Consider the following 15,554-nt stretch of genomic DNA (forward strand, 5'->3'; position numbering starts at 1 on the left):
AGCTGCCTGATAAGAAATCTTGCCGTAAGGCTTATAAAATTGTTCTGAGATCGATGATTCATGGGCCTTGCGGTCGTAAGAGTCCTAGCTCGCCGTGCATGGAAAATGGCATTTGCACAAAAAAATACCCTAAGCAATACAGAAGTGGCACATCAATTGGCAGTGATGGATTTCCTATTTATCACCGAAGGAAGGACGGATGAAAGGCTATAGTTCGCGGCCAAAGAATAGGGAACAGATGGATGGTCCCATACAACCTTGATCTTCTAATTAAATATAATGCCCATATCAATGTCGAATTCTGTGCCAGAACAAAAGCTATTAAGTATTTATACAAATACATTCATAAAGTCCCCGATAGAGCAACTGCTGTCTTGGAGGTTCACAACAACTTTACCTCAATCCACTGGATCCAATCAGGGGAATGATGAAATAAAGTAATACTTAGATTGCAGGTACATATTTCCACTAGAGGCATGTTGGAGGATTTTTGAGTTCGATTTGCAAGCTCAACGACCGCCTGTTGAGCGCCTCCAGTTTCACTTGCCTAGTGAGCAGTTCGTCGTGTTCCAAGACAACAATGATCTTGATGATGTTGTCTTGGGGCCTGGGATTGGTAGGACTATGTTTACAGAATGGATGCAGACTAATAAGAAATTTGAGGACACCCGATTGTTACGGTATGTTCAGTTCGCAACTTCTTGGGTTTGGGACAGGTTAGAAAAACAATGGCATTGACAAAAACGAGGGAAAACTATTGGTAGATTATTTTATGTGCACCCATCATCTAGAGAACGGTATTATTTGCGGATGCTTCTCAATATTGTTCGTGGGCCATTAACTTATGAAGATATTCACACAGTTGACAGGATCCTTTATCCAGACTTTAAGTCTGCATGCATTGCTTTAGGTCTTCTAGATGATGACAATGAATGGCATGAGGCACTTGAAGAGGCTTCAGTTTGGGCTTCGGGACGGCAACCTTGACATCTTTTTGCATCAATTTTGGCATCATGTGAGGTCACAGACCTGTTAAATTTATGGAAAATGCATTGGAGGGTCTTATCAGAAGACTTGCAGGTTGTAGCACGGCGAGAGCATCGCAACCCACATATGATGATATCTGACCATGACTTGCAAGATATGACGCTTTATGAGTTAGAGGGCATCCGTAACAGTATCGGGAGGAGCCTGTCAGATTATCCTTCAATGCTAAAGCCTACTGCCAGAAATAGTTGCATGTTACGGAATAGGCTTATTTCAAAGGAGTTAAATTACGATTGGGTAGAGACACAAGTTGAATGCAAACGTTTGCATTGTGGCCTGAATCAAGAGCAGCTATTGGCATTTGACACTGTTATCGACTCATGTCTGAATAAACAAGGTGGGTTCTACTTTGTGTATGGTAGTGGTGGTACCAGTAAAACATACTTATGGAAAACATTGGTGAATCGGCTACGGAGTGATGGAATGTTGGTGTTAAGTGTTGCATCATCAGGCATTGCATCATTGTTACTGCCATGTGGCCATACTGCTCATTCTCGTTTTAAAATTCCTCTCGATTTAGATGATTCTTCTACATGCTTCATTAAACAAAAGTCAGAGCTAGTAGAGTTGATCGAAGAGGTTGACTTGATCATATGGGATGAAGCACCAATGGCACATAGACACCCCCTGGAAGCTGTTGACCGTACGTTCAAGGATTTACTAAAGCATAAGTCTTTGGAGGCAGCTGATAAGGTTTTTGGGGGAAAAACTTTCGTCCTTGGTGGTGACTTCAGACAAGTGCTTCCTGTTGTGCCAACATCAGGCCGAGAAGTTGTTGTTAGTGCTTGCTTACAAAGATCATATTTGTGGCAATACTGTAAACTATTCCACCTAACAACCAACATGCGTTTACTACAACAAGGGTTATCACCTGTGGATCGTATTTCTGGAGCCAAATTTGCACAGTGGCTTCTTGATGTTGGGAATGGGACCTTACCTTCAATTTCGATTGATGGTCGCGACGAGTCCGATTGGATAAAAGTTCCGGATGATATGCTCATAAGCGATACTAGATTTGGGATTACAAAATTAATTTCAGAGATATACCCAAACTTAATATCGCGGTTACATGATTCGAGTAACCTTGAAGAACGGGCTATTTTAGCCCCAAAAAATGATGACGTTGATACCATCAACTCTATAATGCTGGAAATGTTGCCTGGTGAAGCTCGCAACTACTTGAGCGTTGATGATCTTAAAGATGTTGGAGGTGGCGATGCTTATCTCTCTTCTCTTGGATCATTTGCCACTCCTGAATATTTACATTCGTTAAATTTTGCTAGCATGCTAAAGCATTGCTTGGAATTAAAGGTTGGTGCTCCTGTTATATTGTTACGTAATTTAAACCAGTCAATTGGCCTTTGCAATGGAACCAGATTGACTGTTCTCGCCTTGGGCTGTCATATAATTCAGGCATGTAGAATTACAGGAGCTAACAAAGGTGAAGTACATTGCATTCCAAGAATCATAATATCTCCATCCTTGAATGATTATGCTTTCACGTTTAAGAGGAGACAGTTCCCTTTAAAGGTTGCATTCGCTATGACAATTAATAAAGGTCAAGGGCAAACTTTGTCAAGTGTTGGAATATACTTACCAGACCCCGTGTTCAGCCATGGTCAACTTTATGTTGCCCTATCACGTGTCACTTCCCGGTCCGGTGTTAGAATATTACTTGGCAAGAAAACACACCCCAACCGTGGCTACACGCGCAATGTGGATTTTAAAGAAGTCTTACGAGGCTTATAATTTATGTTTTTAGATATGGTGTAATTGTTTAGGTTGGCATACATTTTGTTGCAACCTGTTGTTGTCGGTTCTGCTTAATTTCTACATATATCAAACTAAAATTATCTGTGTTTTGTTTTGCAGGATGCAGGATCCATATTACACGCCATTCTCATATATATATATATATATATATATATATATATATATATATATATATATATATATCACGGCAAGCCCAGCTGGACCATCAAATGTCGTGTGAAGCGTCTTTTTGATAAGCATAGCTTTGAAAAGCCAGATAAAAAGGGACAAATATTGAAGGCTATTTTGGTCGATGAGGAGGTAAACATTTAGGTCATAGAAAGATTTCCAGATGTACTTTCACAATTTTAGGTATGATTTCGATCTAAATTAAACTGTTTTTTTAAAACAAATATGTTCTCCTGTTTAATGGTTCTAGGGAGCAGACATTCAATTAACTCTTTATGATGCAAATGCTGACAAATACAAGTCTATATTAAAGGAGGGTAACGTCTACAAAATTAAGCATGTCAAGACTAAGACAGTCGAACGGTGTTATCGGATTGCAAGTCATCGATGCGAGCTATTTGCTACAGATTACCTCACCGTTGAATCAATTGTTGGCAAGGGTATTCCTAAATATTTAGTTTTTACGCCATTGAAGGATGCATGCCATAGGGCTCCTTATTCATCAGATTATGTTGGTACATATTATATAGGGTTTTCCCTCTTAATGAAGCTGTGACAGTAAATTTTCTCTAAAACTTATGCATTTTTTTGGCGCATTTATCAACGACCTTCCTTCGTAACGCATTTTTCCATTTGAAGTTTAACGTATTGTAATTTCATGAAGATATCCTTGGTGTGCTCCTATATGTTTCAAAAGTTCAGCCTATTTAGCCAAAGAACAGTTCAGCCACAATCAAAAGAGAGTTGGTGCTAATAGATGAGAGGTTTGATGCTTTCAACTCCTCACTAGGCAATCTTTACTGATTATATAAATAAAATATGGCAATTGTTCTTATATAACTTCTTCTCACCAATTTTCCTCAGTTGCTACCCCATCATGTCATCTTTGTGGGCTTCAGAGACTATGTTAGTGATACAAAATTTAGCTAACCCACTAAACTTCCGTACTGTAATTTTGGTGATGGCTGTAAAACCTGTTCAGTACCAAGGTATATGTGAGTCCTTTATTATATAGACACTTCTTATTATGTCATACACCTGCTAATGTTCTAATTTAAATGCTGGCCAAGAGGACTATCCTTATCTACTACAAGGTATACAGTTGTTAAAGTTAACCTGGATGACGCTGGTGGTGAAAAACTACTCGCTTGGTACTTAAGAACCATATGCCTGTTTATGGAATTCCCAACATCCTGCTTTACGTACAGTAAACATTGGTACATCATCTTTTATAGGTTGGAATGCAGTGACAAGGCCCGCTCAATTGCTATGAGGATAATATCATCTTCTTCACCGACTGCTGTGACATCTGCATTACCAGTCGCAAGGAGGATCAATGTGTTTGACTTGGATGAGAGACTAGAGGCGGACATCTCACAGATAATCATGACACTCATCCTCTCTTCTAACAACCATGACATCCAATATCCCATTACATGTTTATGTACCTTTTAGAACCTCACTTATTTCTTCGACTTTAATTAATGCTCCAAACTACAGGCAACGTACTACCGTATTACAGCCACACTTCAGAAAATTGATGCAGATTATTTTCAATGCTATAATGCATGCCTATCATGCAATAAGAAGATTCAAGAGACATATCTTGCATTTTAGTGTGACAAGTGTGAAAAATATGGTGATATAGCTATCCTAAGGTATTCACATTTCTGTTGGCCCTCTAAATGCTATTCTAATTGCTTCCACCTACTTTATTAATGAGAAAGGTCAAAGTGGATTACACTGAGATGTTTAGACCTTATTGGTTCAGGTATGTAATGAGAGCAAATATCGTTGAAGGCACATGCATGAAACAACTGACATTTTTCAATGATGAGGCGGAGCATCTACTTGGGTTGTCTGTTGCGGATTTTAGGAAGAAATTATTGGAGGTATAATTTAAGAATCATCTACAATTGTTCATAACATTAACCTAAATCTGAATATGTATTTTTAACTTCAATGATCCTAACACTAACATCTCTTTCTTTTTAAAGGGAGTTGATATCGATGTCATGAATACATTATTCTGTCCGCGGTTAGGCCGGAGATATGTATTTATTATTTCCAATATGAAAGGCAACATGATGGTAAGTAGTGCGTCAAGCTTGGTTGTGCATTCAATTATAAGTGTCTGCTTCTTGGAAGAAAGCATGGTGCTTCTACGTTTGATAGACAGTATTCTGAAGCTCTTGAAAATTATATTTGTTCATAGTTTATTGTACCTATAGAATACATACTGATTTAAGGATTTTGTATCTCCCCAAATATATTTCACAGCTTCTTTAAATGGGGCTTCATCATCAAAGCCACATTTATATTCTCATCATGCTTTAATTACATCATCCGCGTCACGTCTTTCCCTTCCTAAATCAAGCACTCAACATCAAGTCTTCTTTCCTTCAGGTAGCCGAAACATAGATATGCCTAATATCATTGCTAATCCATCTATTGGAGGTAAATTTCATAACTTTCAACATCATATTTCTTTGTTCTATTATCTAATGTCCAAATCTTTCAACTTCTAACAGGTTACAAGGGGGGAAAATAGTTGACAACTTTCTTGTCAGAGATGACATTTTCAACTCTCCCAAAGAAACGGGCGACCGAGATATGACCAAGCAGAGTTGAATTTGATGCTTTACAGTTTTTGGCTATTTTTAAATATAACATCACGAAGATATGACATTATTACACTCCTTTGGATTTTGTATCTGTATATAAGTGAAGGTTTAGATCCCATTGGTTGTTTTGTATAATCAACCAAGCTTGGTTTTCCCTTTGGGTGATTAAACTGTTCAACTAGCTACTATGGGACTTTCTTTATGGTGTAGTTGGATATTTTTTTGGGTATCATTAAAAGTGAATCTTACTTATGGGTTGATCTATTTACTTTACATCTGACAACACCTTCTGCTAGCATGGGTCAATGATGCTTCCAAAAGTTTTACAAGTATTTTAGGGGGGTCTGTTATGTTCCTTGCTTTTGTTATTTCCATTTCTCCTTATGATGTATCAATTACCAACGAACACAAGTACCATTCTATATTAAAACCGATTTCCCTTCGTCCTTCTTTTCCACCCTCCTAATATAGTCATCCCAATGAGCAGGTATAGCCTCCTCACATATGTTTTCTCCTATTTTTGGAGGGTTTTAATTTATGTATACCCATGTTTTATATTCCCATTTTTTTACGCTTTTGATTTTTCCTCTGCAGGGCCCCATCGGGTTCTATCTGACCCTGGCTTTTTATCCATCTTTGCATTTCTCGAGTATGTATTTCTACATTTTATCCCTAAATTTAGATGAGAAGAAAAAATGCTTGCATGCCATCTAAGATTTTACACTTCATCTACTACAATTTAATCATTGGTAGATATGGCCACAAGTGTTCGCATAACATGGCATAATCAATTTACTTCAAACTTTTAGAAGCCCAATGTGTTCCTACTGATGATACTTATGCCTTTCTTTCACAGTCCTATTGCCCATCAAGACTGCTAGAGAAGGCAGAGGCTTTCCTGTCTGAGATGTGAAAATGCAGCATTCCAATCAGTATGAAATTTTATTATAAGATTTTTATACTTATACGACTCAAAAAAAATGAATATTGGTTTGCAATGCTCAATTTTTAAGACATTTTGGACTGGAAAAATATTTCTCAAGACACTTTCACTTAGTCCTAATCAATCTTTATTAGGACTAAGTGTAGACACCCCATTTTGACCGTACCCTAATCCCTCCCTGTTTGAGCACAACCACATCAAATCATTAAATTGGAACCCTAAATTCTACCTTAGAGCAGGTTAGGGTCCCACCAGGGTCCCTGTAAAATTTCGTCAGGATCCGAGCACGTTTGCCTAGCGAACGAGCTAAGACAGCGTCGTGGTGCAAGTTCGGGGGGGGTGAAATATGTCATTTCTCATGTACAAGAGGGCATTCTTGGAAATTTATGTTGCTTCCTTTGCAAGCAATCGTTATGGGCCATTGGATCAAATCATAGGGTTAGGAGCATGTAGAGAGAAAATAATTTTATGCCCATGTCTTACCCGAGGCACCCCCCTGTGTGATAAAAGGTATTAAAAATACACTAGAAGGGGCTGTCTTATGAGAAGAGAGGGGGTACGAATTTATCATTTCCTCTTTAAAAGAGAAAATGAGTTAGGGTTTAGAGGGGGGAGAGAGCCTCATTTGGGTGGAGAAGAAAAACAGAGAGGAGGAGAAAATCGCCAAAAACCACTGAGAGAGAGATTTGAGGAGAGGAAGAGAGCTTAACCCCCCCATCATCATCTTCATTCTCCTCTACCCCACATCCACCTTCGAGAAACCCATTTTATCCGACCGTCTCAACCCATCTCTGCAACTCCGGTCGGCCACCTCCAATCCCAGCCACTTCCCATTCTCATTTCTCTGCAACACCCAAACCCCATTTAACCCAAAACCAAAATCCGCAGATCCTCATCTCCGGCAAGCCTCCTCCATTTTCGCTGGCCGTCTGCTACCTCCAACCAGCATCCTCATCTCTGGCAGCCACTCCCAAACCCACCTCCATTAAAGAGCCTCTTCTTATTTTTCTTCACCACCCACCACCATCTCATCTCTCAAAACCCTTTTCATTTTTCCATTCAAACCCATCTTCAACCCACCCTGACTTTCACCTTCCCAGCCACATCCCACCAACCCCCAATCGGAATTCGGGAAACCCACCGGAATATGTCCGGACACCATTAAATCCGGCCATCTCCATCAACCCCCTCTCTCAGCCACCTCTTATCTCCACGCTAAACCTATTTTCTTAACCTTCATTTCTAACCCCCAAACCCACTTCATTCCTACCCCCATCTCTACCATCTTCGGCCAACACCCCATCCCCATTTCTCTGTAAAACCTATTACCCCAAACCCACTCAAAAAAAAAAACCATCTCATCTGCTCCGGTTGCTATCACCGGAATCCGACCATCCTAACCCCTTTTCCGGTCATCTCCCTCACCTCACCGATTTCTCTTTCTCTCCAATCTTTCATTTTTTTAGGTCTTAGAAACTAGGGTTTCTGTGAGAATAAAAGGGTCGAGTAGTTAAGGGTTGAAAAGAAAATAGAGCTCAAGGGAGGTAACATTACTTTCCTTCTTCTTCTTTTTTATTTTTATTTTGCTATTTGCCATTTCAATTTGGATTACCCATGCTTGCTCTGTTAATTTCGGTTCTTAAAATCCTTTGCGTATGGTCTCGAAGTTGTTTTTTTTTTTAAGTTATAATCCATGGTAATTTTTATTGAGGAGATGCTGTCAAGGATGTGTAGTGGTTATTTTTATCAGAAATTTCAGAAATTCTTTATGGCCCATAGTTTCCATTTCCCCTTTATTAATGCATTTAATGGTGTATGTTCATGTGTATGGCTTTGGAGCTATGATTTTGCATTAGTTTGTATTAACTGGATTGAGTGCTTTGTGTGTATTTTCTTAAAGAAGAAGTAGTCATAAGAATATGTAGCGGCAGATTAGGAGGTCAATGGAAACAGATGTTATTTTTCTAAAAGTAATGGATGAGTCTTATGTTTCTGAAATAAATATAATGAAAAATCTTCTCTTGCAAGAGAGTGTCTGCTCTCAGCTCATTGAGGAAAATCATTGTTAGTAAGAGGCGTGCTGTAGGATTTTACTCTAGCATAACCTCCCGTTTGTGAAAGTTTATGTCCCTCTTCCATGTAAAGAGTGTGGCGGTTAATAATTCCTCATACTCTATGAGAATTTGGTTGTAGCTGGAAAGTTACGGGTGATATTTTCCGATCTTTCAATATTATAATCATGTGAGGTTTTTGTTTTAATATGAACATCCATTTTTATCCTCGGGGTTTTGGGTTCTACATCCTCAAAGAATGCAATGTTTAAGTCACATTGGCTTTTCTTGGGTCAGCGTATATGTGCTGATCGTGATCTGAAGTTTTATTCCTTGAAATTATAATACATTGACTTATGGTTGCTCATCTTGTTTTCTGCTGTTGTGGCATTGCTTTTGGCTTTGGATGTTAATTTGATTCTTGAATGCAAGATGGCAATCTTATTTTCTGTGATGAACGGATGGTGGAGGGATGTATGCTTAACTGATGTAGGAAATCAGGTTATTACTCATACCCATGTCATGGGTATGAGTATCATCTGATTTCACAGGAGACCCATGTCGAGGGTTCAGCTGAATTATTTTGTGGTTCGATCTTTTGATGATCCTAGAGTATGTTTGGTCTATTAAAAGTTGCATGTTGCTGCATTTCTCGTGGTGATTTCTTTGATAAGATTATCATTCATTTACATTTTGGAGATTTGATTCTGAGACAGGTTATGAATTATGCAATTTGGCTGTACTTTTCCTCCTTTAGATATTTTTAGTCGTGTGCTGTATTGTAGACACCCCATTTTGATCGGACCGAAGTTCGCTATGCTTGGGCGAAACCCCATCCAATCATTTCCGCCATGTTTCGCACTTTTCCGTTAAGTGTTGAGAGAGATTATTCCCAAGAATTCGAGCAAGAGAGAATTTGGATCCGATTGATGGGCCCGTCTTGAGCATTTGTTTAGATTTGGATCAAACAGGGTGGCCCGCACATTGTTTTAGTGAAAAATGAGTTTTGAACCTACTTCGATCCAACACCTAAAGATGATCATCAAGAGAACGGTCAAGATCTCAGAGAAGTCGTTTTAACAACCAATTTTGTTTCGATCATCAGGTTGAGTTACTCGGATCAGCCCATTGAAATGATTTAGGAGGACACAACCTACTTAGGTAGGGGACCCATCAATTGGATGGTCTGGATCGTCATAGAGGAATGATTTAAGGGGGCACAACCAATTTACATTGCGACCCACCATTTGAACGGTCAAGATCATCAATTGTCGCCCATCAAATGGACGGTTCGGATCATCAAATGGGAGTGATTTAAAAATGGGGTAACATATTCACATTTTGATCTATTGGATGGTTTGGATCAGCCCATAGGATTGATTAGTGGAGCACAAATTAAATCACATCGCAGCCCACTATTTGAACGGTCAAGATCATCAATTGTCGCCCATCAAATGGACGGTTCGGATCATCAAATAGGAGTGATTTAAAAATGGGGTAACACATTCACATTTTGATCTATTGGATGGCTTGGATCAGCCCATAGGATTGATTAGCAGAGCACAAATTAAATCACATTGTCGCCCATCAAATGAACGGTTCCGATCATACTTTGGAGTGGGGCATATGATTTTATGCACAATTGGGAATTTGGTCACATATGGGACCCATTTGGGTTATCTTTTACCTACTCAAAAGAACTTTTAAAAACATGCATGGGGCCACACACATGTCAAAATTCAATGTCCACAATGGTGGCCACCTACCATGGAATATGTCCACAATGGTGGCCACCTACCATGGAATAAGTCCACAATGGTGGCCACCACCCTCCCATTCCTTTGCTATAAATGGTTCAATGAGGGTGAGTAAGAGGGAGGGGAGAACTCATTTCTCTTCTATCATGTGTTCTAACAAAGTTGCTATGAGGGGTTGAAAAGAAAAAAAGAAGAAAAGAAACAAGAAAAGAAGAAAAAGAAACAAAAAAGAAGCAAAAAGAGAAAGAAAGCGGAAGCGATCACACGGAGGCGGAATTTTTGAGTTTTTCGGCTCTCGGATTCGGCGAGGATTTCGATCACAGGTAGGTACACCGTTCTCGGAATTTTTTTTAGAATTATTTGGTATATTTTCGGATTTTTGCATGATTTTTAACAAAGAAAACTAAACGATATACTAAACAGATTCCAAAAATAATGAAATTTCGTGAGAAAATAATATGATAATGATACATTCTACCATGAATTTGTGAGAATTTTTGGATTTTGTTTGGTATATTATTTTACGCATTCTTTGAAAATTATCAGATTTTGGGAGAATTTTTACTGACGTCAAATCACAGATAAAATTCTCCAAAGTTTTACAGTAGTCTTAAATTCTATACTTCTTGCTTCTGTAAAATTTTCAAGTGATTTGGATCTTGTTTCATATGAGCTGTAGTCTTAACTCATAATCTGGTTTGACATTTGAAAAATCCGAAACTGATAGTAAATAGTTTTCTAAATTCATGAAAATCTCACAGCATGCTATTTTCACTTATATCTTACTACTGTAGAAATTTCATGGAATTTAGATTTCTAGTTCTAGTAGTTTCTGTGTTATTTTTGCAATCTGGTCAATTAATTTTTAAATCCAAATTAAATATGAGTTTAATGTAATAATCTATAAAAATATTCCAGTAAGTTACATCTCATCATATCTTGTTGCTGGAGAAGTTTCAACTCATTTTGAGTTCGTTTGCAACAACTTCACTTGTAAAATCACTCATATGATTAAAATTGATAAAATTCATTGAAAATCCGAAATTAATTGAAAATCATCTTAAAATCTCTAAAGGACCTTAAATTCTGTCACATCTTAATTCCTTAAGAAGGTCTGCTTTGCCTCATTTGTAGAATCCTCTCTGAGGTTGCACCTCAATTTGTGCCTCTGTTAATTAGAGACCAATTTGGTCAATTAGTTGTCTTAGCCTTGCTTCCCCCTTGCAAGGGCAATGATAAGGTTACTTGGAGCCCATCTTTGTGTTTGTTTGGGAGACCCGCCCGGTCTCATTCTCTCGTTAGTCCTCTTTGTGCGCCGTTTGGTTTTGGGAGAACACCATACTCGGTTTGGCTTCATACCCCTACCCTTATGGGTATTGGGTTGCACATTTGTTGCACCCTAGGGCTAGGTAGCTGTCCGGCCCGGCTGGGTGTTTTACCTCTGCCAAATGTTCAAATTCGTGTTTCCTTTTCTCTTAGAGAGTCTTTGACTCATTTATCTTTAGTTGGTGTTAGTGGAGTCTTTGACTCATGTTTCCATTTCTTTTATAGAGTCTTTGACTCATCTATCCTTTAGTGGGTGTTAGTGGAGTCTCTGACTCGTGTTTCCTTTTCTTTTAGAGAGTCTTTGATTCACTTCGTTTTCTTAGTAGGTATTATTAGAGAGTCTTTGACTCATTCGTTCTTTTGTGGTATTACTAGGGAGTCTTTGACTCATTGGTTCTTCTGTTGGCGTTTTTTGGGAGTCTTTGACTCATTCCTCCTCTAAGTTGTAGTATTAGAGAGTCTCTGACTCATTTGTTCCCCTCTTTAGTGTTGTTAGTTCGGAGTTTCTCCTTTAGAGTTGTTGATTACTTCGCTTTGATTAGAGGCTAACTCAGTCTTATTAAAGCTTTGCTTGCTTGGGATCTTGGATCGTTTTCTCTCTTCTTGGGACGCTATCTTTCTTGTTGTGGTTCGTCTCTTTGAGGCGTTAGTTGCTTGTTTGGGGTTTCCCCTTTTTGCTTTAGGGCTTTGCCCTAGTTTATGGTTATGCTTGTTTGTTCTCTGTAAGAGTGAATTCATCTAAAGGTCCTGAGCATTGGAAAAGCTTTAAAATCCAAAAAACATTAGAAATTTAAAACTCAAAAATATTTGAAAACTTTAAAAATATCAAAAACATTTGAAAATATAAAAAAACCTTAAAAAATCTGAAGTGTGAGTGTTTCTTTTAGAAGCGTAGTTTGAGAGTTCGTTTTCGAACTACGTTGGCTTGATCCTCTTCCGAGGTACGTAGTGCAGCTTGGGATTTATATCCCAAGTCCAGCCAAACTTTTTTGTAAATAATATTTTAAACTTTCTTCAAAAACCTTTAAAATCTTGTTTTCAAAAGATCTTCCTCTAGAGTTAGGAGTTTCTCCTAGATAGAGAGTTTTAGAGTTAGGGTTTTTCTTTTGATAGGTTGTTTGATTGTTTGATTGCTTGTTTTTAGAGTTAGGGGTCTGTCCTAGAGTTATAGGAGCGCCTCCGTCCGGTCAGTCGGCGATCCATATCGCCGAGTGATGACTAGAGTAGGATACGCTAGTCCACCCTTGGTTTTCCTTAGGAAATACAGCCTAGTCACACATAGGTTGTAAGAACCACCTGCATTAGCTTAGGGCTAATCTGCATTTAGTTAGGGCATATAGGGTGTCATAAAATCCACAATTCACTGAAATTTAAATAATCGTACAAGAAACTTTAATAACCGGTTCGGTCTTTTAGATCGAGTCTAGGATAGAAGTCTAGGTGTCTTAGGCATCCTAGCTTAGAATAGGCGCGAAGAACTACGTTGCCTTGATTCTCGTGGAGGCGGGGATACGTAGGCTTCTTTGGATGAATACCAGATCATCTGAGGACTCGGGCTAATCACTTTTAAAACTGTTGAAACAGTCAAATCACTTAGGATTTTCCATGAAATTAGAATTTTAGGAGAACTTTCACTTAGATTGAATCCAAACCAATTAAGAAATCAAGATACACATTTAGGATTCACATCGAAATTAGATCATAGGATGCATGTCACATAGATAGCACATTAACAGAGAGTTGAATGAGCCATTAAAAATGAATTTAAAAGAGTTAACTTTTGGAATTGAAGACCGATTATCGGGCAGGAATGGTGCATGTGGTGGATAAATCCCCATACCTTCCATTCTTGTAACCAGGTAGCGAGTCTAGATTTCTGGTTAATTATGGGTCCTAGATCCCACATCTAGGTGGCGACTCTGTCAGTCTCTTTTGTGTGGAATTCGGATTGCCTTAGTGATCCCAAGTTCACATAAAAGATGAATTAAAATTAATAATAAAAGGCACACGCCAATCGCGTGGGTACGAGAGACCAAGAGATAGTGCGTGGCGGCTCGCGGCCACCACGCCCCTCTCGCGGGATCGGGTCCCACAGACTGGCGACTCTGCTGGGGATAACCTAACTTCATTACAATTCCAAAAGATTACTCATTTGAATCTATTTCAACTGGCTCATGAAAACTCTATCTCTTTTATGCTTGTTAGATTAGTTTGTATGCTTTATTTTCTCATCACATTTACTCAAACTTAATCTAACAAAACCTGAAGGCATCATAGATTGCGCGAACTTATTGCACACACTTACATCACTTTCATCTAAACCCCTGCATCTCACATGCACACACGTCCTATTTTAGAAACCCGGAGTGTTATCTAGCATGGTTGACTGGGATTTCATCACCTGGTGCCTCTGTGATAGAGAAGCATTCCACCCTTAGCCTAGTACCTTTATGGTACGTAAACGGATCTCTTGTTCACGTACTGATACGCCGGACACTGGTACAGTATATCGAACATGGATTCGCGCTAAGGGAACTCTTGGCCTTACCCCTAGATTAACCCACACATGCATGTAGTATACGAACACATGTGCATCACGTGTGTTGAGCCTAGTTTAGGATATCCTACCCATTTGTGTCTAGATTAGGCCGTAGTTCATCTTCCAATGGCTACGATCGGTCATAGGTACACAAACAAAGTCATGAGTCGAGATCCTCTCTCCACTCCGCTAGATTAGGGTTAGGATTGATGCCTTCAGGTAACACTGATAAAATGTGCGAAGATTTAAAAAACTTTTCCTTTGGGGTTAGGATGTAAATCCCATTCATTTCCAAAGATCTCATAGGATTAGTCATTCATGATCCATCCGTTGAAAGCAATCTTATGCTATCTCATCTCATCTTGATCTCATCTTGATCGTACAGTTGTTGATATCCATCATTCAGATTTTAGATCTGGCCCTTGACTCTACTTTTGTCATTCTTATGGCCATGGTCTATTATCTGAGCCATTGATTTTTCATTGATCAATGTTTACCTATCATATATCTTTTACCCTTGGATCATATCGAAATCATTGATGGAAAAGTTTGATCTTACCTGTATTCTTTGAGTGCATGATCGTTGCTGAGATCGAAACTTATTTTGATTAGGGATGTTTATCGTTCCTGACTCTTTCATTCACAAAAGAAGAACGGTTATACCCAAAGAACATCTTAAGGAATAGATTGAGGATTCTTTCCAAAATTAACATACCCGTTGATGTATGTCAAGATTACTCTTTTCTCTATTTGTTTAGAATTTTTATCCCATGACTATTGAGATAGTGTGATTGCTTCTAAGTCAAAAGTCTGTGTTCAACAAAAAGCCCTTCTTCCAAAAGACTGACCATTTCTGAATTCATTCGATACATCAGTCTATTGCTTTACCCACATTGTCAGCATAAGCCTTTTGTTGCCCCATTTAAACTAGACCTTGTGGAGTTGCCTTTTCTGGGATTCCTACTTCAGGATCGAACTTTATAGTTATCATTATCATGGGGAAAGGTGTATCATCTATAAACTTTCAGTGTCAGTTCACTACCTTTGAAGAAGTGTCCTGTGTCTTTAGATTTATCTTTCATTAAGTGTACATCAACTTTCTTCTCTCTAAGTTGAAAAAGTTCAGTTATGTAGATGTTAAAAAAGAAGAAGAGAGAAGTGTCATATCTGCCAGTCTTTCTTATATAGAGTCAGTGTTCTGTTTTCTATCAGAACTGATAAAGAGCCCATTGAGGTGTGTCAAAAATCATCAATGTACTTACAGTCTTCAATTCAATAAAATGGTTGATTTCGTATCTTTGATACTCTATGATTCACTCTTAGATC

General features: G+C 38.6%; 1 protein-coding gene across 1 annotated transcript; it reads left to right on the plus strand.

The window, feature by feature from the left end:
* The first annotated feature begins 1,047 nt into the window (after window positions 1-1,047).
* On the plus strand, window positions 1,048-6,525 carry LOC143891704 (uncharacterized). Its single transcript, XM_077396244.1, has 5 exons — window positions 1,048-2,763; window positions 3,239-3,503; window positions 4,637-4,646; window positions 4,760-4,880; window positions 6,469-6,525. The coding sequence occupies exons 1-5, from the start codon at window positions 1,048-1,050 to the stop codon at window positions 6,523-6,525; spliced, it is 2,169 nt and encodes a 722-aa protein (XP_077252359.1).
* Window positions 6,526-15,554: the final 9,029 nt, after the last annotated feature.

Source organism: Tasmannia lanceolata, unplaced genomic scaffold (assembly GCF_043159265.1).
Source record: "Tasmannia lanceolata isolate RefF3 unplaced genomic scaffold, GAP_Taslan_0.1 ptg000015l, whole genome shotgun sequence".
Classification (NCBI taxonomy): Eukaryota; Viridiplantae; Streptophyta; class Magnoliopsida; order Canellales; family Winteraceae; genus Tasmannia; species Tasmannia lanceolata.

Excerpts from the sequence above, each read along its gene's own strand:
- LOC143891704 (XM_077396244.1), top strand. The coding sequence starts at position 1,048 with ATGCATTGGAGGGTCTTATCAGAAGACTTGCAGGTTGTAGCACGGCGA. Across the intron at positions 2,764-3,238 it reads ACCGTGGCTACACGCGCAAT|GGAGCAGACATTCAATTAAC; the intron begins GTGGATTTTAAA and ends TAATGGTTCTAG. Across the intron at positions 4,881-6,468 it reads TTAGGAAGAAATTATTGGAG|TCCTATTGCCCATCAAGACT; the intron begins GTATAATTTAAG and ends TTTCTTTCACAG.